Here is a 26,408-nt window from a genome sequence, read left to right on the forward strand (position 1 = left end):
ATGCTAGAGATTGAGTATCTGTGTGATATAAAATATAGAGCTTGGTATATATGGTGTTCAGTTCAACAAACAGTAAATAAAATCATTCAATGTCCAATAGGAAGAAACATTTGATGGTTTGTTTCATTGCAGAATAGCTAGGTTTGGCCCTAAGAGTTAATTTGTAACATTCAAACTACAACCAAATATATTTTATTCAACAATTCAAATCTTCTTTTTACTCCTACAAATGGAATTGAAGCTATGAAACTAAGCTGACATTAAACAAGTTATAGTATGAGTATCGACACCTGGAATAGCTCAATGTCTAGACCAAGAACAATTGTGTGATAAAGTCGATGATTGTTATGCCTCCTATTTCCAAGTTTTTCTCGGGATTGATTGGACTTCAATACATGTTGGGTATGCATGATAATGTCCCTCTATAACAATAAGTTGTTCGACCATCTTCAGAGTTTTTCTTGGTTTCGTTGGAGTGTTGGCACCCTTGTTACAGACGCATACCTATTTTTTTTTGAATACCAATAACCTGTATAATCTCTATCACCTCATTGCCATTTTCCACCTTTGAAATGAACCTCCTAGTCATGCATGTAGTAGTCTCTTGCACACAGTCTTATAATTCTCACAACACTATATTTAGTGTCATCATCAATTTATGTCACCCAACCTTGATTCTCAGATGCTTGGAAACAATCGCACAATGTCAAACAATGCATTGCATCATTAGTTAAGCACCGTAGAAGCGCTAAAATGAACTCCCTCTCAAACATGATTTGGGGTTGCATCAACATATAGAAAACCATGGAAAGCTGCGTTTGATTTTTCTCTGTGTTCACCACAATCTTCCTCTCTTTGTCCAGCAGAATTCACCAAGTAACCACCTTTCAGAGGCATGTGGAGCATTATTGACCACAGAGCATGCACAACTTCTGCTTGTGGAGTGTTACAACATAACGCTTTCTTCATTCCATGTGAGTACCACCAAAAACATTAATACTAAACATAAAATGTTTAATTAACAACATTAATATTAACCATAAAATGTTCAATTGTCTTGGCCCAACATCAATGAGTGACTTTAGAAACATCTTCAAAAAATTATTAAACATAATATATCGAGTGAAGTGTTTGCCTAATAAAGAATCAACCGCTATGTAATCAAGCAATAAATTGCGTATTATGGCCTCTGACATCCTTTAATCGCATGGACTCCCTATCAAGATGAGTAATAGGCTAATTGCATAATCATGGGGACTCTACATAGGAAGAGGACATGACATATTCCCAGCTTGTTGGATTAGTTGTCCTCAAAATTCCCTAGCTCCTACATATTAGCCTATAAGAATCCATCGATAGGCCAAGTGTTTGGAGGTTGGTGCCTTTGTCCCCTCTAGGTGAAGGTATCGTTCAACAGAAAACCGATGGATTTGTGACATGTGCTTAACCACCTCCCTTGGATCCTTATCTTTTGTTGTTGTGATGTTCATTGACAGCTTGAGCTTTTGGTGTAATGACAAGAATGATTCTAACACATGGTATCAGAGCCCTGGGTTATGGGTTCAAATCCCTTGGGTCATGCTGAGGGGGCGATTGTTGGAAGGTTGGTGCCTCTGTCTCCTCTAGATAAAGGTACCGTCCAGCATAGACAGATGGATTTGTGGCATGTGCTTAACCTCCTCTCGTGGATCCTTGTCTTTGGCTGTTGTGGCGTTCATTGACCACTCGAGCTTTTGGTGTAGCAACATTGGTGATTTCGACACTAACTAGAAGCAGAATGAACTAGTAGGAATACACACACACACACACACACACACATATAGACACATATATATAGGAGTGTGCTATTGTCTTAGTGACTTATTAAACAAAGTATGGGAGAAGTCACCTAGAATCACTCTAGAGAAGGGTGTTGTGCTCATAGCAACTGTCAGAGCTCAAGTAAACCTATGATATTCCCAACGTGCTGGATCAGTTCTCTCCAAATTTCCCTAACCCTAATACATTAGCCTATGAGAGTCCATTGATAGGCCAACTATCTGCGAACTGGTTAGGAAGGGGATATACATACATACATATACATACAGACTTATTAAACAAAGTTTGGGAGAAGTCCCCTAAAATCACTCATTGTGCTCATAGTAACTGTCTGAGCTCAATTAAACCTCTGATATTCTCAAGTTGCTGGATCTGTTGTCCCCAATGTTCTCTAACCCTAACATATTAGCCCACGAGAATCCAGTGATAGGCTAACTATCCACAAACTGGTTAGAAAGGGAATATATGTGTATGTACATACATACATACATACATACATACATACATGCTTATGTACACACACACAGACATAGACACATATATCATGGTGAGCCTGTGATATCTATACCCCTATTTACAGGGCTCTGGATTTTTTTCGTCTACGTATACATAGACTGTAATACCAGTAAGTATGTAGAGCACTGCCAAATCTATAGATCCGTGTTGCTGTTGTTTTGTCATATTCCTATATTGATAGAGCTATGCTCAGATTTTCAAGCTGAGCCTTCAATGTACATACCCTATTTTCAGGGCTCTCAAAAACCTTTATGATCTTTTTCAAAATTTATATGTCAAAAAAGAGAGAGGACTCCATGTCCTATTGACATTTAAAAAAGACTATCTATGGTGTCTTTTAAATGAGAAGTTTTCTTTATTTCATGGATGTTCTAGTAGTTAAAAAAACCAAAGTATAGCTTATTAATTTCAGCGAGACTAAAATTTGTGATGAGTTTATAGTCCTATAGGAGAACCTGCAAAAGTAGAAGTAACATTGATAAGTATTTTCTTAGGGAAAGTTCTAATAGCTTCAGGCATGCCTTTTATGCATGTTGTCATTGGTTTTATCTCTTATTGCAAAAATCCTTCAGCAATTATAAATATTGTGTCATTTGTATACTGTCATATATTGATCTACTGTTCTACGGTTTTCTTTGCATGGAGGATGAATCTTCAAACTTCAACACATCTAATTGGTTCAGGAAAAATATTGCCTTGAAGAAATAAACCACCTTTGCCTCTGATTTTTTTCATAGGCATTTTGTTTCCATTGACTTGTTCAATTCATGTGTTTCAACTGATTTGGTATTTCTTGGAGAGAGGGATGATTACATTAAATCTGTTGTTCTGTTGATATTTTATATTATAATGAAACCTATATATTTTAAATGCCAAAAGTACTTTCACATACAGAGGTCATACCTTTGCACAATTCCACAACTGCTTTATTTCTCTGAAAGTGTAGAGTTCATGTGACTGGTGGGAATTCTATGAGAAGATAAAAATATTGTCTTGAGGTTCCAGTAAATCTTAGTTTATCTGGTAATCTTTATTAGTTCAATTGTTTTTCTTTGCATACAAATACTGGGAAAAGTATGTGACTTAAAGAGTTTAAAATTGAATGGTATGATAGAGTTTGAGAGCTTTCATTCTTTTGTATTTACAAATGTTTATTGTTTTAAATGGTGACTACTGTTCCAAAATATGTATTTGGTTTCTAATATTGGTTTGGTTGCCTAATTATGTTTGAATTGTTGTGTGACACATGCAGCTTGTATATCAGTTATTTGTGACATGTGTTGTTCCGGGAGATGAAGAAGTTAGTCTAGTAATGGAAATGACAAAGGAAGCAATAAGAGCACAGGAAAGAGATCCCTTCACTAAATTTGCTAATCGAGTACGAGAGCTTAACTATGGGAACTCTTACTTCTTCAAGGTAAAATGATATTAGATCTATTGCAATTGATATTTTCTTGGATACACATATAATGCTCATCTATTGCACGTGTAAAACATGAGCTTTTGAAAAGTGATGTATGATTCCACCATGCAACAGCCTGTCAAAGTCAAACATCTCCAGAAAGTGGATGCAAAAAGATCTTGCCAGTATTTTGATAGCTGCTTCAAGGACCCTTCTGTATTTACTGTGGTTATTGTTGGAAAAATTGACCCTGCTGTAGCCCTGCCACTGATTTTACAATACCTTGTGAGTTTATTCAGAACAAGTGTGTGCTTCCTACAAAGAAATTGTCTGCTATTGAGTATCAAAGATTTCTAATTATTTCTTTTGGTATATTGTATGGTAATAGGGTGGGATACCAAAGCCTTTGAAGCCAGTAATGCATTTTAACCGTGATGAGTTGAAGGCGTTGCCTTTTAAGTTCCCTAGTAGTACTGTCAGGTATTTTATGTTTTCATTTCTTTCATCATTTATTCTTTAATTAAAAGCATGGCCACGATTATAAATGACGACCATTTACAGAGAGCTTTCCTGCCAGTATTCAGACACTTTACTTTAAATTTATCTTACACTGTGTTTGGATTGTTTCGTCTGATATCTATTGTAATATCATTCATTTTTTTATCTTGTTAGTTTCGGGTTATTCATATGCAAGATTTTCTTTAATGTTCCTTATGACATGTTTACAATGATCTTTAGGATATAAGTAATTGATATTCTTGAATCTTTGTCACATTATCTGAAGTTTGCATTATGCAAAATTTGTGAATTGCAGAGAAGTTGTGCGCAGCCAAATGCAAGAAGCACAATGTTCTGTTCAAATTACATTTCCTGTTGAACTTAAGGCTCTTCACGTGGTATGTACGAACATAAGTTAGATTAGTTACTTTGAAAGTTAATCTATGAAGAAAAGATGCTGTCTGAACATGAGATCTTCTATTCATGTTTCACAATACTTCTATCGAATCCACTGATAATCATGTAGTTATCTCTTTTTTATCTATGAAAGATGGAGGAAATTCATTTTGTTGGTTTTGCAACCAAGTTATTGGAAACAAAAATCATGCAAGCTCTCCGTTTCAAGCACGGGCAGGTATTCCACATGAATTTTTTTTCTGTTCAATAGGATTTATATGGAGATGTTTTCTTTGTTATTTGAGTTCTTTGCTCATGCGAATTTTTTTATTCAGGTCTATAGTGTCAGTGTTTCTTCCTTTCTTGGAGGTAATAAACCTTCAAGGATGGGTAATGTACGTGGTGACATTGCAGTTAACTTCTCTTGTGACCCAGATAGTTCTGTTAATCTGGTAAGTTTTTATTATACTAAATACAATTCATCTATTTTATATCTATTACTATAAGATATTTTGTGCTTGACTACTTTGTTCCCTTACTATACTCGTTTACTTTGTAATTCATTGTTTTTGATTACTTATGATTACATGCTGTGATATGTGAATTGTTTTTGCATCTTCATTTTTTGGTTCATCTTAAGGCACGAAATGCAAGCATTATACCAATTAGCATATCACAGATTTAAACAAAAAAATGTTTGTGCATGGTGTTTGGTTTGATCTCTAGCCTCAAGAGAGATAGTAGGCAAGGTTCCTTATTATGTTCCATTTACTTCTTATTGTTATCCTCAGCAGGCATAGTATTTGGTGAATCATGTTGTGTGTTTGTCTGTGTGTGTGTGAGAGTGTGAGTTTGAGAGAGAGAGACAGGAGTTTATTAATGCCCAACAAGAGAACAAAAGGGGTCAAAGGCATTGCATTGTTGAGAACAACATAAGGGGGCAGCCCATCGAAGGGACACCAAAGGGTGCTCAAAGAAAGAAAGCAACAACTGGTAGAAAAGAAATGGTAGGGGTCCAAAAGAAAACCCTCCGAAACCCTGCCAAGGATTCTGAAAAATGGGAAGAACCTCAAAACTGAAGGATAAGTAATAGGACTAGTTGGACCCTGGGCCACTTCGTTTTGATCCTGACAGAGAAAGGTCAAAACTGATAGGATCCTGTCTTGGCTTTCACTTGGAGAGTAGGCCAAAAGATCAACATCATATTGCAAAAAGATGATTTAGAAATTGGTGAAGAAAGAAATTGTCCCTTATTAGAAAATGGTCATTAAGATCCCTCTTTGGCTTGTCAATTTAGATACCAAAAAGAGTAGGCGACAAGAGGCAACCTTGCTTAACACCTATTGTGCCCTTGATGAAGTCCAAAAATCCAGAAGGGGTCTTGAGGTGACTCAAAACCATCTCGTAGAGTCTCATGATAGTTGCTAGAAGATTCTCTAAAATAAGGATTCCATGAAGCCTTTGAAAAAGTGTCATCCTATGGATAGAGTCAAAATCTTTGTGAAAGTCGAAAAAGCATCATAACACCTTTGAGGAGCGATGGTATGCCTCAATGATGCTCTAAAGTGTCAAGATGTGATCCATAGTCTGATTGTCAAGTTTGAAATTGGCTTACCCCATTGGCACGAATGTGACAGTGTTCAAACTCTCTTGGCAAAAGAATGTGGAGTGCCATGATAGTCTTGTAATTGTTGAGGTTTGAGGTAGGACCCACCTTATGGATCAAATGGATGAGGTGGTGTGACCAAGAGTGAGGGAAACTCACATAATCGATATGGTTTAAAAGATTGGCTAAATTGAGAGAGAGAGAGAGAGAGAGAGAGAGAGAGAGAGAGAGAGAGAGAGAGAGAGAGAGAGAATCTTTTTCTTTTTAATTCATTGAGTAGTACTTTATGTCATTTTGTGGTACATCTTAAGGCATGGAATATGGGCATTATACCAATAAACAAATCATAAATTTAAATAACAATCATTTTTGCATACTCTTTGGTTTGCTCTCTAGCTTCATGAGATACAGTAGGCAAGATTCCTTGCTATGTTATATATATCTCTTATATTTTTCCTCAACAAGCATAGTATTTGGTGATACATGCTATATGTGTGTGCATGCACTAATTATTAAAGAGGCAAGTAAGGATACTATATTACATAAAAATATTGGCAATCTCCTCGCAAACAATGAAAAGCCATTTAAGTTACCATTTATTGTAAAATTTAGATGTTGATCACAAAATAATCGAGAGTGGCTTAGATATGATTTTGTTCCTCGAGAAGCTTAGGGAGATATGAGGCAAGCTATCTTTACAGGTATTGTAGTCCTGATTTAGAATAACAATTCAAAGCTTGTTCAACTCAAAGACTTGCAAAGAGTTTCACATATTGTGTTTAGGAACTAGTGACTTTTCTTGGGCTTTTTTGACATTGCTATTAATGCAAATGAACATGCTTTCAACTTTCAAATAAAGATGGTGATAGTGAATAGAATGGGATTCTTATTTGAGTCAGATAAAAAATGTGAATTAGTTGGATTTTCAATGTTAGACATTTTTCATAAATTAAAATACCCCATAAAGTGCTCTTATTTCCTTGGGAGATGGAAAAATATATATTTCTTTAATACAAGAATGCGATATGGAAAGCAATTATAAATGACTATAAAATTAACAAGCATGATAAATAAGAATGAATGTATGAATAAAATATATTAATAGTGTCTGAGGTTAAGCAGACTATATGATCAAGTGATCCAAATTAAGAATTTGGACTACAGTCCTTGGTGTGAAACCCACGATATTGTGACTTAATTGAAAACAATAAAATTCAACAACATAATTTTGCAAGCCAAAAGTTTTTTAATTCTATTCGAAAAAGGAGTTTATATAGAGTTTGATGGATCACAAGGGTCATCGTATCCCTTGGAAATGAAAATCAAAAGTCTACATATTATTTAATTACAAAATAAAAACTACTAAAACTATGAAATTTTATATAAAAATTTGTCTACTTGTAGAAGTCATAACTTCCTACTCGTAGCTCAAAATCTTGAACCGTTACATTTGTTGCAAAGGTCTCCTAGAGTTCTAATTTAGTGCCTACACTTTCTTGAAGGCTCCAAAGCCCTGAAATGAACTGAAGACCTTTGAAAATGCAAAATACTAACCATAGAAAATACTGAATAATTAGATTTTGATATTTTCCATTTCTACTTGTGCCAACATCCTCTGTATCATCTTGAACTGTGTTCTAATCATTCCTTCCCCGTTGAGAGGAAATTGTGCCATTTTATGTGCAATTTGTAGCAGATGTGGAAAATGAAGTTAAATTTGTTCACACGTAAGCCGCTTGCCTTGATGAACAAATTATCCTGCTTTCGCCACACGGTACAAATAGATAGTTTGGTTCCTGAAATTCTTCACAACAACCTCTACAATTTGATCAGTTTGCAATTGATTAGCGTCTTCTGGATTGAATTCTGTATGATTGATTTCCTCAACAATGTCTACAATGTCTAATAGAGGAGGGAAATAAGGCTTCAATGGTTCTACGTTGACGATTGGATGAATAGCCAAAAATGGAGGCCGGTTGAGTTCAAATTCATTTTTACCAACTTTCTTGATGTCTTTACAAACCATAGTGAAGAGGACCAAGCTTCCTATGAGGGCCTTGCAATCATTCCTTCTAGAAATGCAACCATACTGTAACCCCAACTTGTAAATTATTCAGAGTTCGATGCTCATTATACCTCTATTTATACTTCTTAGCGGTTTGCTCCTAAATTTCATGTACTTGTTGCTGCAAATGATGAATTTTGTCAATGAACTTCATTGCTCTGTCCTTCTCCTTATCTAAGCATGATACCAAATCAATTTACATAACTGGTATAGAACATTTATAGGTGCTAAAAGCTGATATCCAAGAAAAAAATTAAAATGGGCTATGGTCAGTTGAACTCTGAATTGCCTTATTGCCGCTATGTTGTACATATGGAACGTTCTCATCCCATGAAGGGGATGTTTTGAGTGATACATACACATTATTTTAATAATCATTCAATTAACAACATCAGTTTGACCATCTGTTTGAGGATGGAATCTAGTGAACTTTGTTAGTTTTGTGTCCATCATTGACCATAATGAAGAGCAAAATTAACTTAGAGAAATTGAATGTCCTTGTCTGAAATAATGCTTCTTGGTAGTCCAAAATAAACGCAAACACGCTCAATTAATCACAAATGTAGAAGATGTACTAGTTTGGTCAATTAATCTTCTACATTGTTTTTGCAAGACTCACCTCTAGTATCCTGTACTTTTGTCCACTCAATTTGATTATCACGCTTCGTGGCCTAGGCTCACACACTCCATGGCATTGATACATGTATGGCTCTGTTAACAAATGCCAAACACATCAAGAGGAGCTGCATTGCATATCACCTAATCTTTGAATGGTCTTATGGAATATGGACAGACGACATTTCTTATTTGCTTGAATATCTAACCCTTGGTTCGCCCACCCCATAGAATATGGTTGCGGGTGTGATGTCTTCAGATTCAATCTTTTTACAGTCTCAATAGATGTCAAATTCTTTTGACTACCACTATCAACAATAAAATGCAAATCCTTTCCTCCTACCCACATATGTGATTGGTATAATCTCTCTTCATCATCTCGAGCAAATACCTTTGCAGTGGCCATTGTGGCATATGGGTGAGCCTCAATGATTTGTTCATCTTCCTACTATTTGCTAGAACCTGGCACCTTATATTCAATAGCTTCTTAATGACTTTCCATCATTAAATTCTTTATAGTTCTACATCCTTAGTGTTACGAGAGGGACTTTTATGGACTTCACACCACATACTTGATTCTTGCCCTATTTTCATCACACTCCATGTCTTCTTTGTTGGTGAATTTGGAGATGGCTCCTTATCACGCTACATTCAGATTTGCATTTGTTCATGGAAGTCTCCCTACTTCCTTTTTATTTGAACTTCTCAGTTTTTGAAGCGTATTTGAAAGCACTAGACAATTCGCTATATTCAAGAAATCAATTTCCCTCTGAATGTATCTATGAAGACCACTCTTATACTTCAAAACTCAAATGTTTATCTGAGTCTTTGATACAAAGCTTCACAAAGAGGGCATGAAATATGTGGGTGTACTCCTTAACTGATTGGTCCTTCTGTCGGAGTAAAAGCCATTGTGTATACTTCAGTTTACATGTATCTTTAGGGTAATACTCCTATTTTTTATACTCCACAAATTCCTTCCATGTAGGTCCACCATTAAATAACACAGAAAGTTCATGCCCATCTTGTGCTTCTTTGGTTGTTGCATGAACTTCTCATGCTAGCTTCACAATATTGTCAACTTTGAGGAGGGCAAAGGTGATTTTTTCAATTTCTGAGAAATTATTAACACAAAAGTACCTCTCCAATTTGGGTGACAAGTCATCAGCAACATTTGCATCAACTTTTCTTGGAAATGTTTGGATAGTGAAATTTAGCTGCACTTTGAATCGAGTTTACCCGCCAAATGTCGAATTCCTTGGATTGGTATATGACTCTCGTTTGTCAAGTGTGCACGAAAACTACTCCATCATTTGTTTATGTTATTTATTTGATGCCTCCTCTACTCGTGTTTAAAAGGATTCTTTTGACCCATTACTCTCTTGTTTCGAACTTACGACTGTGTGTCTCAAAGGAAGATAATTTGAGTGACCTCCTGTGCCCAATCCTTGTTGGAAATGAAGAGAGTAACCATAAGAGGAGAGGGGTGAATGAGTTACTACAAAAACAATTCCCTGTCCCTAGATATCAATTCAAACTTTTCATTGATAATGTTTTTCTTTTTTCAGCTTGGTTAAAGCTAAGTTATTGTTGTAACTCGGTTAACAAAGTAGTCTTGTGAATATAAATCTGTTTCAACCTTTACTTAGTTGCAGAAACATAAAGCATAAAGCAAATAACATGAACACAGATGACAACATGATTTAATGTCGAAACCCAATTTGGGAAAACCACCATTCAACTAGTTACCATATTTTCAGTCTTTTGAAGTGAGCCTTGTTTGGAGCCAACCTTGTTAAAGGTTACAATACGTACTATTAGGTATGACCCTGTTAGAGGATTTAGATACCTTGTTAGGAGTGACCTAGTTAGAGGTCTTTAAATGCCTAAATCTTGAAATTCTACCTTGTTAAAGGATTTGCAATTTGACTATTAAGTCAACTTTGTTAGGAGATTCCTTCATGGCTACAATGGTTAGAAGGTAACAGTAATTTCACTTGATTTATGAAGCAACTTCTTTTGCAGATTTAGATCTCTCTTTTGGCTTGACCTTTAGATCCTTACTAATTAGAATATTCTTTGTTCCTTATCTTCCACATTTGCCTTCTATACCTTTTCCTTTGATCACATATACATCTTGTTCTATGTACTTCACATATCACTCTTTTCATTACACTTCTTGATCTCTCTTATATATCATGGGCTTTGACAAGTTGGCTTGAATACCCTTTCAAATAACCATTCAACATCCAAATAGTTGGCCTCAACTAGTTAATTAATAGACAAGTGTATTTTTTTGAAGCTCAGTCAATACTGGGATTGCTCAATCAGTTAAAACTGAAATTTCTTTGATGCCCGACCACATGGTTAATAATGGGAGCTAGATATCCTTCATTGCCCGATTTCTCGGTTAACACTGAATACCCTTTATTGCTTGACTGCTCGGTTAACACTTAATGTGCTCGGTTAATATTGACATTTGTGTAACATCAATGACAGCATACAATTTGAAGAATTGTTTCCAACATTCCCAACCTTTGGTAAGTTGTTCGCGTACAATGGGACATACATGAGCGAACAAACCGTGATACCATTTATCTGAATTAAGAATTAAGACAACAATACCTAGTGTGAAACCTGTGGTATTAGGATTTAATTGAAAACAATAAAATTCAACATAGATTTTTGCAAGCCAAAAGATTTTCCATTTCAAAAAGGGAGTTAATACAAAGTTTGATGGATCCCAAGGGTCACAAGTATCCCTTGGAGATGAAAATGAAAAGTCACATTATTTTATTCACAATAAACTCTAAAAATTGTGAAATTTTAAATAAAAAATTGTCTACTTGTAGAAGTCATAACATTCTACTCGTAGCTCGAAATCACGAACTGTCAGCTTTGCTGTCAAGATCTCCAAGAGTTTCTACATTAGTGGCTAAAGGTTTAGCAAAACACTACACCTTCCTAGAGATCCTAAAGCCCTAAAATGCCTCACAAATCAATGAAAATGCAAAGTACTAGAAAGTTAAAAATTACCAAAAAATCAGATTTCGATATTTTCCCATTTCTGCTTGTTCCAACATCCTCTGCATCATCCTGAACTGTGTTCTGCTCACCAAGAACAGCAGCCCTGAGATGTTTTGAAAGTCTTTTTGGTATTGGATCTTCACTCGGCATCACTTCCTCAAATAAGGTAGTTAGGTTGTCACCTTGGGGCTCTAATTTGGGCGTGTTGAGTTTGATTTTTGATATGGCTTCTGTTTGGAGGAGATTGCTGCTGAATTTCTGCTTTGTGAGGATGAAACCCCTCTCAGACAATATTCTGCACATTGTTGAGAGATGCAATTTGGAGAATAATGTAGTGACTTTATTCAGAGCTCACATTTGGGGACATTGGAGTTTAGATTTTCAGATTCATAGAGTTTATTGGATATCAGATTTGCAGAGAACAATTTTGGAGAAGATTGAGGAGGGTTTAATTTGTATTTTAGTGGTTGTATCTTATTTTTCGCTTTCCACATCATTGCCAACAAGCCATATTACTACTTGGTGGTCAATGTGAGGATTATTGGCAGCCATTGAGGTTTAAGGAGCTGATATCTGCATTCAGTAAATATGCTAGGTGTTGTTTGATGCTTCCAGACCAAAACATGCCATTTGAAACTGTTTCATCAAGGACCTAGTGTTACTGGAACACGTACTTGCAGGTTATTATTGCTGCAGTCATTTATTTTCTTTACTAGCAAATGGGTTTGTTGTTTTTGTATTTATGATAGATCTTTTCATCTGGGTATCTCCCATTTTGTCATTGCACTTTCAATTTTATACTGGATTTAGAAGCAAATATTGTGAACATTTCTTTTGTATTTTCTGTCATAGTAATATCTGTTGTGTTAGAGTAATAAAGTTTTTTCTTATTAATCAAATCACATTGATTTAATTATTAAGTCACTTGTTATCTCTAATTTACTTAAGCTAAACTTTGTGCATATAATAATTAATTGTTTTATTAATTATTATAATGCAACCTAGATTAGATTCCTGTTAGGGTTTTGATCTCCTTTTATAAGAATTGATCTCTTTGTAATAATTCATTCACTTTTGATTATAGCAATTTCTCTTTTTGCTCATCAAGAATGTCTCGACTATGGTTCTGAAATTCCAGCCTCCATAGCTTCTGTTTCTCTCTTTCTGTGATATGTGTTTGCATGTAGGTGGTTCTTGGGAGCTGTGGGGTTGATCTTTCATCAACTTCAACGTGTTGCAATGTAAATCAGCTCTTTTTATTCTCTCTATTGAACATTCTATAATTCGGAAGAAAAGCAAAACATAATCAAGGGTCTACAAGGGTACATGTTACATACGTAGATCAAATTATCTTGCATATACTTATTTGTTGAATCAGAGATAAGAGTGATAGTCTCATATATCCAATCCACTGTATAACTTAAATATCTAGAAGTGGTATCATTGATTATTATCCGTAGTGTTATTTAAGACTTTGAGGAAAGAAGTCGCTTGCAATTGATATTTGCAAGTTAATTGCCACTATTTTATTAGTCTAACAAATGGGGATGTCATGAAGTTGCAAGTCAATCTTGACATCCTGATGTTTTATGCAAACTCAATAGCAAGGGTGTTGGATGAATGGATTTGACAAGTATAGGCTTATGATGCCATCAACAAGTTTGGGGATGTAGAATGCAAAGTCAATGGCATGGATTCTAAATGAACGGTTTTGAGAATGATTGGATTACCTCTCCATCAACAAGCTCAGGGATGCAGAAATGATAACTATTTTAACTTTGAAGTGTTGTATATTGAACATTGCTTGTAAATGTCTCTTTGTGCACAGAAATAGTGAATATTAAATTGTTGGCGCATGTCCATAGTTCGTATGCATTAAATTCTAAATTTCTCCTAATATAGATGATATACATGTTATCTTACCCATAAGTCACTTCTTTATGAGTAGTTTATTTGATTTCTTTCAATTCTGCATGTAGGTTGATATTTCTTTAGATGTGATATCACATCTGCAAGCAGAAGGGCCTTCTGACGAGGATGTTTTAACTGTTCTTGAAATTGAGCAAAGGGTACATGAGAATGGATTACAGGTATAAACTGCAAATGAATTGTTTAATGAAACATTTTGGCTTGACTTTGATGCTTAAGGGAATGTCCCTGCTAAATTGTATTGCACTTTCAACTGGTTACAGGAAAATGGGTACTGGTTAGATCGGATGCTGCGTGGTTATCAGTCTCGTTTCTACGAGGGTGATTTAAGCACATGTCTTAAGGTGACAATCATTTTTTAAGGCATGCTAAAAATTGGGCTCCGTTTTATTTGCATTACAACTTAAATTGTGAGCTTTACATTAGTTATGCACTATTCCAGAGATTCTGATGTGGTAATCATAACATGTGTCGGTATTTTAAGAGTCTTGTCATTTTAGGTTGCTATGATCTTTGCAATCTTGGCCAAATTGATGCAGAAAGTGGTCCCTTAAAAGTCATTTTTCATATCCACCCAGATATAGTTTTTCCTGATTTTTCAAACTTAATTCAACCTATAAGCACACCAAATGGTTGAATAAAAATTATTGGATTACAAGCATAAAGTACTTCACGTGTGTAGATCATGCCCTTAAATACATCAATGCTTGATAATAAACGTAGTGCACTGATTTTTCATAACTAATGCGAAAATGTTTGGGCAGAAAATAATAATGTCATAGTCTGCTATCTGGAGCAATAAACATGACAGAGAATATAACTTTCCAGATCATTCCATCCTTAGAATAGAAACTAAGATGGAGAACTCTATCTCCGTGCCAATGACTGTCATTCTTTGGTTCATCATCCTTTTCCTTTGGTAAATTTGCTTCTAGTGATCGGAGGTTTATCTAAAAGTTTGGATTTGTCTTACATTTCATCAAGTTCAGTTGGTGACATCTAATGCCAGATTTGGTAAGGAGATGATAGAGTTCTGTATGAAGGTACAGCTTGAGCTTCTAATATTTTGGAATAGACCTATGCTTCTGTCCTTAAGATCTGCTAGAAGAGTTATACCTTCATATTGCAATTTAACAAGTCACAGATACTCTTTTATATGCCAGATTAATTGTTGCTAGTTATTAACTGTTGCTATTATTTAAATGCAAAATATCCTTTCACATGGTTAGAACTTATTGTCATACCATTTCTCTTGTATAAATAATGCATTGTTTATAAACTCACAACTCAACAAAACAGAACAAAACTCGCCAGGCCCAAAGTTGACAGACTAGTGGCTTCATGAAAACCTAACAGAGATATCAGACAGTAAGTCTAAAGCATAAAAGCCCTGAATTTTTCATAAATAGGCACAGAACCTAAAGCATACAAGACTTTATTCAAATTCTGCATGCCACTGAAGTTACTGTATGTTAAACCATTATTTTGCTAACTTCACATTTACATAATAATCAAATGCAGATTACATATTTTAATAAAATTTCTATTAAAAACTTAGTTACTGGATTTGTGCCCTAGAGGCCGGATCTGGATTCTTCCGGATTCTCCCAGGGTTTTGTTTTGAATTTTTATTTTCTGATTGTTTTCTTATAATCATAATGACTTTGATCCATAGATTATTCCAGAATCAAAGGTTCATACTATGAAATTATTTAGTTTTAGAATTATGTATATTTCTCTCAGTTTTTAGGATATATATATAGGCACACAGACAGACACATGCACGAATCATAATTGGGAAAAAAATTCATGAATCCATAGATCTGATTCACGTGCCCGAATCGGATTTGTTTCATGAATCAGTTACTAAGATTCAAAAACTTTTTTTCTTTTTTAAAGGAATTTATTATAATTCTACAAGCTAGCACAAAACTAAAAACTTATTGTGATTGAAATTGCAGCAGATACTTTTAAAAGTTTTAACTACTTTTAGTTTGCTTTAATTTTTATAAACACATCCGTCTGCTGGCCCTCTTCCATCCTCAAAACTTGGGTATTTTTTTTGCAATCTCTTAAGCTTCATTCCTGTGTACCCTAGTTCTAGAAACTTAGAGAAACATTACCTTTATATCCTTATGTACGTACCATGAAAGCTGTTGGAAACATTAGAGTAATTGAGAGGGGAGGGGTGAATCAATTACCATTAAAATAAATCCCTGATCCCTTAGATGTTAGTACAAAACAACTTTGCGAAAACTTAACTCTGTTGATGCTCGACAAATACATAGAAAAATGCTGTACCTCGGTAAACACTAAAATAGCTTGTCAAATGCTTTAACATGAAAAATCTTAAGATGTTAATAGTGATTAATATTACTTTAACTTAGTTGCAAACACATAAGAGAAATGAACACATTTGAGACCAAGATTTAATGTGGAAACCCAATTCGGGAAAAACCACTAATTACAACTGTTTACTGATATTCACTCTTCTGAAGTGAGCCCTGTTAGGAGTCAACCTTGTTAGAGGAGACAAAACGCACTGTTAGGTGTGACTTTGTTAGAGGATTTAATCACTCTGTTAGGAGTGGCCTTGTTAGAGGTCTTTTGACAATTCAATAGAAATGCCATCTTGTTAGAGGTTTTACAAATAACTTTTAAGCCAACTCTGTTAAGAGATTTAGATCATTGCTAAAATGGTTAGAGAGTAACAATGAGATGACCTGATTTCTGATGCAACTAAATTGCTAATCATAGATCTCAATTCTGGCTTGTATACTTGATCCTTCTTGATCGAATGTATCTTTTCAGCTCCTCAAGGATATTCTGCTTATCCTTCAAATTCACTTCCTCTTTAGCATTATTAAATCTTCAATTATGTTCTTCATGCTCTCTTCGAATTCTCAACTTGACCTTATATTTATATCTTTCACATTGTCAAGTTGGCTAGAACATAATTTAGAATAATTAATATTCATCTCCTTTGTCGGCTAGAACCAACAAACAATTCAATTGAACTCAATATGCCAAAACAAGAAAATCCTTCGTTAGCCGACCTTGCTCGGTAGACACTAACTCAAAGCGATTTTCTTGTGTTAACCAAGTGAACTCTATTAACACTACATATTCACAAAGTTCTTTTGGTAACCGAGTGAGCTTGGTTAACACTCATCTTCCGCAAACTTTCTTCTGTCTCTTGAGTGAACTTGGTAGACACTGTCTTCTGAACTAGGCAAACTCTGGAATGCTCGGTAGACATAGAAAACTGTCTTCAATGCTCGAGTGAGCTCGGCATAGACTGATTGACAATGATATGACATTTTTTGTAGCATCAAAGACATTACACAATTAATCAATTGTTATCAACAGAAAATATGTCTTCACTGTTCATAACCCTTGAGGCTCACAGTGCATATATTGTGGTGATTGAGTGCATAGGAAAACATGTAATATCACAGAAGGCATAAAATGCAGATAGAAAGATGTTTAATGACTCGTTAGAACACATTCAATATCATATAAAGATACTTGTGCTCTAGCTTCAACCCTACACATAGCAGAAGCATGTTTTCTTGGAATGTCTTAATAAATTGTACAGTTAAAGTATTTCCAGTACAGAATTCTTATTATCAATGAAATTTGTCACATATGTCTGCAACAATCACAAAGCTGAAGTATAACCAAATCATCTATTACTTGAGCTTTCTATAAAGAGTTTTTGGCAAATTTTATTGAATTTGGTATTGACGTGTTACTGCTTACAGACCCATGCTATAGATATTTAGAGCATACCCAGAGACGAACAAGTATGAAATAACAATATTTTTTTAATACAAAATAACAATGTTTAGCAACACCTTTCCTGGAAAAACCATCAGCAGAAGGGAACTAAAAACAAGACAACTATTTATTTAAATACTCTTGATTAATCTGGTTGCTAGTAAAACACAACAGTAAAGGAGAACTCAAAAAGAGCAGTATACAATTCAAAATTCTCTTGATGAATCTTCATTCAACTAATTCCAAATACAGTCATCTTATATAAGCCAATGTCAATATTTATTATTTTTATACTCCTATAGCTTGGTTTCTGGATTGTTCCATAATGTTTGATTTCTAGTTTTCTGTTTGCTCCACAACCTTCAATTAATGATTGACTGCCTGCGCAGTAATGTGAAAGGGATAATTATGGAATAGGTTATGACATTTAACTTGACTTTCATTTGTCTGGAAATCAATTTTTGCTGAATTTTATCAAGCCCATTTGAGTTAAATGGTAGTTGATCCGGCATTCTAATTGTCACTGTTTGCATAAGGCAATATCTGTTGTTGTTGTTTGTAGTATTGCTTCCACTGCAATTGTACTAAGTGGAGGTCGTCGGCATGATGAAGATTGACTTCAGCATTTTCATTCTTTTACATGTTTTTAAATACTTACTGTGAAGCAATTTGGCTTTTAATAAATGGCAACTAACTTCCTTTGTAGGTAGTTTCTGTTTGAAATTAATTATGAATACAAAGGGGATACAGAGGAGTAAGAAAATTTTCCTCAGTTATTTCTTACAATGTTTTTTTCGGTAGTATCTTGCTAAAAGTTACTCTTGCAATATAATCATAAAACACATGTAAAAATAAGAAAAAATTCCTCAGTAAGTATTTTTTTTTCCCAGAGTATTAGACTCGCCATTTTCTGTGTGTTTATGAACACAAATTGTGTCAATAATTCTGCCTTTGTTATTTAAAGATCTCTGTTATTTTCAGCATAAAATTGATGAGCCGATTCAAGTCTTGGAAATTTACTTATCAAAATACACCTCTGAGTTGGAGATGTAAATAATTATTCCTTTGTTATTTAAAAATCATTGCAAAATCAAAATCCACAACCCACAAAAGGCTTGAATATTGCTATATATGATACACATTCTAGTTTTCCATGACACTTCAAAATGTTATGATTTATTTCATTTTTTCTGAAAATAATTAATTTGGAAACTGATATGAATTTTCTAAGATGATTATTTGGCTGTATCATGGAACATTTTTAACTTTAATAGTAAAAGTATTGTAATGAGCAGGCCCAGGATGAATGGCGCAACACAGTCAGGTCATCTTTAACACAGTCAACGACACAACAAGCTTTACAAAGGATATTACCTTCACCATGCACAAAACAATATACAGTCGTCGTACTAATGCCAAAGTTGCCTATGTTGCAAATGCTGAAGTCTTCCCTTTCCGCATTAAAGAATCAATCAAGTACAGAAGAAAAGGTATATTATTTTTAAAATGATGTGAAATGTCTTCAATTATGTACATCATTTTCTGACATCATAAATATTTCATATTCAATGGTGTAAAATGACTTACCATACGAAAAAACAGAAGCACAAGCTGGAATGGATTGTTATATATTTGCTTGGATTACTTGATTCTTGTTTAAGACAAATTGCCATGGTCATGTGTGGAGGTGTATATGTGTTTTTCTGGTTGGCCAACTAGATTGTTTTAAATGTACTACCATGTCACACGAGATCCTTTGATCCATCGCTCGTGAAGTTTAGCAACTTCTAATTTTTGGACATTGTGGTGGCTCTCGATTACTTGCTTGGTCCAGTTAGAATCGTTTTGGTGGTTCCTTGTGACCTGTGTACTTTGTCCAATCGGAATTCCTCTCAAATTCAGGGGACTTCATCCAAATAGATTGTTTTGACGACGATGCCCTTGTACCCTCTTGACACTCTCGGTCGTGCTTATATCCCTTACACATTTGCCTTCGACGCGGTCTTCCCAACATCCAATAACCTTTCATTGTGCTTACTTTAGTCCTCTTCTATATCTTGCCTCTTCCAAAGGGGCTGAGAAATGAATTGCAATTTTCTATATCTTTGTTTGACATTGTGAGTTCTCTCTTAGGCACTCTTTTACAAATACAGTTTCTGTGGGACAAAAATGTAACCATCTAATTAGATGCATTTTATTCAATAGATTAGGAAAAAACAAATATACTAGGGTCCCGACTTCCTTGTGGTATGGGGGTCAAATATCCCAGATAATGTGAGCTATCTTCGATTAATTTAGGTGACTCTTTCAACCTTAGTATTTTCTAGAGAGATCCATACTCTTCCTCTTGTCCCTTCAAAATACACTTCCCATCTTTGTCCAAAGTTAGTGTTATCAGTTACCTTGTTTGTAGCGATGGAGAATCGATTGCTATCAACAACTCCTCATGGTCCTCTTCCCTTCAAGTCTCCTCATATTGTTGTAACATTTGTTGATGGCTATCCTCTCAATTTTCTTCTTTTTGTGGGTTGCGAAGAGCAATAAAATGTTGTGCTAAAAACCTTGGGAAGTGGCTCATATGTCAATCCACTACTAGACTTACCTTATCCTAGACTACACTCTCAGGAACTTGTTGTTCTACCTCCTTTTGGACGTAAGTTGCAATGAATGCCTTCAATATATTTGCGCAATCTGCTGTCAGTACTCTTTCCTCTTTAAATTCTTTGTTAGTGGTGAATTCTTCATTTATTGGTTAGCCCATTATAGGGTTCTCGTCATGTCATACATCTACCACTCCCTCGGGTAGCTCTTTCCTAGATTCATTTAGGTAACAACTCCAAATGTGTGCCTTGTGGTTGGTAAAACTATACTACAGCCAACGGGATTAGTTAGTGTCTAAAAGGTTGCGTGACAGTTGAGTCACCCCTTAGGGAGATACATGTACGTCGTTCAAATTGAACTGTGAGGCATCATTGTACTCGTGATTGTATACTCTGCTTATATGAATAAAGTACTATCTGGTTCTTTTTTACATTCTAGTCTCTTAATGCAATAACTATCCGTTTACCCTGTACGGTAAACATTTGGCACAATTGCCCAGGATCAAACCCGAGTCACCCGTGTGACAGGCAGGAATACTCACCACCATATGCCTACATTAGTAGATAGACACAAAGTGACAAAGTCATACCATATGGACATTAGAATAGGATACTGTACGACTGTACAAGGTAGATAACATGATACTGTATGAACACACAAAACAGTAAAGGAGTTAGAGTACCGTTTGCTATATGACCAAAACCATTTTGAGAAGATCACATACACACCGAAAGGCAGAAAAACATTAAAAAGGAACCATATGCATGAGCCATACAACAACAAGCATTGATGTTTCAAACAAAGGAAAATAGCTACTGTACTGACAAAGAAGTCATACAAACATAGCCGGCAAGAGCATTTCAGAGTTTTTCTCCACATAAAAGGACACAAGAAAGACCATTATGCAGTTAGTAGGGAAGAGAGCCTAGAAGAAAAAATTGGAAGAAGACTTAGCTACTAGCACGAAAATGAAAAGAAATGTAAAGACATTGCCTTCAAGTGTTTGTGTTGCAGGAGGCACAAGCACAAGCACAAGTAAAGAGAAAGGCAAATAGGCAACACAGACAGCGACTGCAATAGTGCAGCTCTCACCACAAAATATTTCTTTCGAAGACCTAAATGGAGTCAACTGTAGGAAATGGTCACAGGATACTCCTGCGGACCGTCTGGTGAAGAATAGCATCAGAAAGGCGTAGGTAGAGTGGGCATTACGAATGCCATTTTTTGGCATTTGTGATTACGAGGGCTTTTTGCTCACAATGGTAGAGACTTATGACCGGTTCTCCAAAACTTGTTCGTTTTCCTATCTCGGGTGAGAATTGGTCATCTCCTTCAGGGCACTAGACTTCACTAGGTTATTTGGAATACCCGACTGTGCATAGGGAGGCATGGAAATTGATAACCAAAGAAGTTAAGTCGGGAGGTGAAGGTGCAATTGATAGAGCTCGTATGTGGTGAACCATCTCGGGTAGAAAAAAAGCCTTGATGGACACTTCAAAGGGAATAGGACTGAAGAAGTCTAACATCCAAGAAGGACATTCGTGTTGCCTCATGGACCTAGTTAAGAGTAGGCTCACAGGATTAAGCTGCGCATCTGATATCTCCTTTCCGTAGGTAGCAATGATAAATGGGATCTTGAACGGGAGAGTGTACGACTGGGCCGCATTACTGGCGGAATGAATGTTTGAGTTCACAAGGCTTTAGTACAGGATGATTTAGATGCCCCACTGCACTATTGGATTATTCTTGGATGCGATAGCGCAGATGATTCCTCTTGATAGGCTGGAGGTCAAGCCTGGCCCACTCGCGCTTGGTGAGCTCCCCATCATGCATTGGAGACACTTTGACACACTAGGTAAGCATAAGGCCATAGGCGGGCAGAAGCGACCTAGACATGAGTTGGACATTGGTTCGGAGCATGGGAACATTGATAGCAACCGACAAGATACATCATCTGACGATAGTGAGACTGACAGAGACGAAGAGGATGACGAAGAGGTGGAATTCATTACGACAACATCGTTGCCATTACTACGGCCTACACTCTCGGCGACAACACATTTGGTCCCTATGAGTATGCATAGTGCACACATTCTGGGATTTGGACAGCTCAAACAGCCAGTAGTGATGACCCCTGTCACTGTAGTGGCTCAGTTGACTACAGTGACCCCAACCATTCTAGAGGCCGCGACTATGGTTCAACTCGAGTCCAACCCATCACCGTTTGTAGGCCAGCCAGACGAGGTGATAGAGTTATCGACACAAGAGGTTCTTGAGAGTTCAAGGACACTAGAGGTCAGAGTGTAGGTAGTGGTATCCAAGGCGGTGGTCACTATAGATAATGCATTATTGGCTATCGATGAGGGTATTGTAGCACAAGACTTGAGTGAGCAGGACTTGAGTGCGTACTTGACTAGGAGATTCATCATTAGACCAATAACATCGACATCTAGCACTCTCACAGCTAAGAGAAGTATCTCAAAGGATGGATCCTCTAGTCCCACCAAAGAAGAGACATCCTATCATTGCAGTTGAGGTACCACCCCCACCTTCGATGAGAAGTACTATGGAGAGAATGTTAGAAGCAGTAGAGTTAGCGATGGCTAAGGAGCACCCCACATCATCAGGGCCCTTGACAACTATCGGGGGGCATGTCGAGACATAGCGGACGTTGTGACTCGAGGTCGCCAAGTTGTGATTTCGGCATAGGTATGTGCTTTGGAGGTAGTGGTGCGAGAGTTGGAGTAGGTTTTGTCATTCATGCGGGTTGGTTGTCCAACGGCCTTCTCAGTATGTTTTGAGGCATGAGGATGACCGAACACAAATACCCGAGAGATGCAGCAGGAGTGGACTGCTAAGGAGCCTATACTAGAGAGCAGAGTTGAGAACTTGAGACGAGAGACAGTACAAGTGTATTGGGAGCCGTACTATGCTCTATGAAGAAGTGAGGTGGATCAGGTAGCAGTAATGAGGGCTTGAGAGGAGAAAACTACCAGATTATGTAATGTCCCCTTTTTGATAGGCACCAGCTACTTATTTTATTTTAACATTTATTTTCCACGGAGGCTAAAAAGGAAGAAATAAGGGGGAAAAGATATATTAAATTAATTACTTATAAGGTTACTAAACAATGAAATATTAAAAAGTAACTTTATATTTAATTGATTTAATATTAAAGTGACTAACATAATAAAATATCAAAAAGTCACTTAAAAGAATAAAGTGTTGGATTCCTCTAAAAGCTTCTTGGAGTTGCTTGTGAAATCTTTATAAGGAGCCTTTGGGTGGTCATTTTACACATCTTGAGTTGCATAGTCATCTATTGTGCTGAGAGCCTTAGTGCTTGCATACTTGCCTGAGGGTTTGAAGACTCTAAGGTGCCAGTTGATTAATTGGGAGATAATATTCAGTGATTTTCGTTCAGCCCGTGCATCTAATTTTTGACATTAGTTGGCAAGGAGAAAGGTTTCAGTTTTCGTAGCGGATCCGAAAAAGCAAAGCGAAAAAGTAGAGCCGAAAAAGCAGTCCGAAAAAGCAAATCCGAAAAAGCAAACCGAAAAAGTAGAGCCGAAAAAGAAGTCCGAAAATATAGATCCGAAAAAGTAGTCCGAAAAAGCAAATCCGAAAAAAGAAAAGCCAAAAAGCATGTCATCTCAGCTACTTATTCCAGGTTCTTTTGGTATTTACATTTGGCAATTGTAGATGGATACATTTGACAAGTAATATTTGTCTTTTTGTTACCAAAGTATTCAGTCATTGTAAACATTGAAGTATTGAAGGGAAATCAACTTAATTCAGCTATTCAGTTTGTATGCCAAATGTTTGTAAAAACGTCTCATTGCATAGTCATTCATAGGATGCATGCCAAGTGTTTGTGAAAATACCTCTTAGCTGTAGATGTGCATTTTACATCAGAATTTCATGTACTTGCATTTGGAAAATAATAAAAAGAAGTTGCATATCACATTGATTTGTAATTAGTTATTTTGCAATCATTTGTATTCATCAATATCATTGGCATTCAAAAATAATAGCAAAACAACAAATATCAGAAAATTGAGGCTGCAAGGGAAGTGTTTGACAAATTCTTAAGGCAGAAAAACAGGGATAAAACTTCAAAAATTGACAAGGCACTTTACTAATTAGCTATAGTAGAAGCTAGTTTGGTCGTGCAACAGTTAGCTTGGGAGATAGAGCGGGAAACACTCATTGCTGAGAGGCAATTAGAGAAGGGAACATTTGTATCTCAGTTGGGGGAAGCGAAGAGGGAGTCAGATGCAAAGCAGGTGGAGCTCCAAAACATAGCTAACATGATGAGGAGCAATAGAGTTTCAGATGCATGCTAAGGTGGATTTGAACACCCGGTCCCAACAAGTGCAAGAGTTGCAGGCACAACTAAATGAATTACAGGCACAGAGGACGACTACTACACCCACTTCACCAGGGATGTACCCTTCTTAGTTTTTGTTTTGATGAACATAGTAGTTTAGTTGTCTCTATTTTGTCATCTGGAGATGACTTTTCTTTTGAGGGGGATGATGTTGGCGGTAAAACTATACTGTAGCTGACGGGATTAGTTAGTGTCCGAAAGGTTGTGTGACAATTGAGTCACCCCTTCAGGAGATCTATCTACATCGTCTTAATTGAACTATGAGTCATCATTGTACTCGTAATTGTATACTTTGCTTGTATGGATAAGTTACTATCTAGTTTTGTGTTACATTCTAGTCTCTTAATGCAATAACTATTTGTTTTTCCTGTACAGTAAACATGCCCCATAGGATAATATTCATAACATAATAAAATGCTAGTGAAGTGTAACAGTACACATGTACAAGTTATAACGATCTCATACACATGTATTCATTAATCCCAAATTTACAATGTATATCCAAAACAATCACAACAATAATAAGATAACAATATGACTACATAACAATATCCCCTAATGGTAATTAGAATGATGTATATAAAGGTGTCAAACTATTGACTGCCGACAACTATTGGCCAATTGTGTACCCCTCAACAACAACTAGAAACTACTAATTATCCCAATATACTTGCGAGACAACAAATAATAGTACTTGCGAGACAACAAATAATTATCTGATATATATGGCTATAAACATTCCTTGATATTAATAAAGAAAGTTAGGAGACCTCTTTGATACTTATACTTTATGTTGCATTATGTTTCTTTCTGTAATTTTATATTTTCATATGCATTAATTTGTCACCTTAGAAAGAAAACATTTAGTGCCATTGCCTATATGGAGCTGGGAGTGATAAAGAATAGTATATGGTGAAGGGAGAATAATGGGCCAATTAATAACGAGGGTAGTAGTAGTAATGAAAATGACGTGTTCCAAGAGTTGTTCGAAGGGGAAATGGTATTGACATCATACTTAAGCTCCTTATTGTAAGCGCCAAATGAGACTTAGCAAGATAAGAACAAGTTATCGAGAGCTAGGTGTGTAATTCTCTCAGAGTAATCTGTGTGGTTGTCTGGTTGATGAGTCAGCTCCTACGTCACTTCGCACAAACATTTTTGGCGCTATAGAACTCACAAGACAAAATTAATAGGGAGAATAGATGCCAACAAATTCTTAAGAGGTTTGAAGAAAATAGACGAGGAGAGCTAGAAGGGCTGGACAAGAGTAGAAGGCAAGGCACTCTGAACCCTTAGGAGAAGAATAATTAATGCGGAATCTTCTCAATACAGACAAATCATAAAGAGTAAATAGACGAATTTGAGGCCATTTAGAGGGCCTTGATACTAGAAGAATAAGTCGAGCATAGAAGAAGACTAAAAGTGTTGTCGAGGGATTACTAGAAGGAAGGCTGCTCGAACGGAAAAAAGGAGGTACCATAGCAAGTGAACAAAGTCAGATACGTATGGTACAATGTGGAAGAGGGATACCATACCAAGGGTGAAGAAGCAAACGATGAAATATTACTTGAGGAAACAAGGAACCGGTTGAGAAACCTCGCTGCCACATTGCAACTAGAGGCAAGTAAGGGGCAAGGAGGAGAGGAGACCAAGGACAAAAGTGCAAGGGATACTAGTGCAAACATGAGTGTCAAAAGGACACATAGGCATGTTATTGAGAGCAACTTGTTCAACTCTAATAATTATAGTTTGGGACCTCAAACAG

General features: G+C 36.1%; 1 protein-coding gene across 8 annotated transcripts in view; it reads left to right on the forward strand.

The window, feature by feature from the left end:
• Positions 1-26,408, forward strand: part of LOC149564185 (Insulinase (Peptidase family M16) protein) — a 226,061-nt gene that overhangs the window by 166,463 nt on the left and 33,190 nt on the right. For 4 of the 8 annotated variants that reach the window (XM_089827253.1, XM_089827255.1, XM_089827254.1 and 1 more), the window contains 9 exons: positions 3,587-3,751; positions 3,872-4,021; positions 4,125-4,216; positions 4,551-4,632; positions 4,785-4,868; positions 4,966-5,082; positions 13,923-14,033; positions 14,136-14,216; positions 18,948-19,142. In XM_089827253.1, coding sequence (XP_089683379.1) covers positions 3,587-3,751; positions 3,872-4,021; positions 4,125-4,216; positions 4,551-4,632; positions 4,785-4,868; positions 4,966-5,082; positions 13,923-14,033; positions 14,136-14,216; positions 18,948-19,142 — 1,077 coding nt within the window. Of the gene's footprint in view, positions 1-3,586; positions 3,752-3,871; positions 4,022-4,124; positions 4,217-4,550; positions 4,633-4,784; positions 4,869-4,965; positions 5,083-13,922; positions 14,034-14,135; positions 14,217-18,932; positions 19,143-26,408 lie in introns of all 8 variants that reach the window. The other 4 variants (XM_089827250.1, XM_089827252.1, XM_089827251.1 and 1 more) reach the window with 1 other exon arrangement.

This window comes from Cupressus sempervirens, chromosome 4 (assembly GCF_028749045.1).
Source record: "Cupressus sempervirens isolate cs-2001-9-10 chromosome 4, ASM2874904v1, whole genome shotgun sequence".
Lineage (NCBI taxonomy): Eukaryota > Viridiplantae > Streptophyta > Pinopsida > Cupressales > Cupressaceae > Cupressus > Cupressus sempervirens.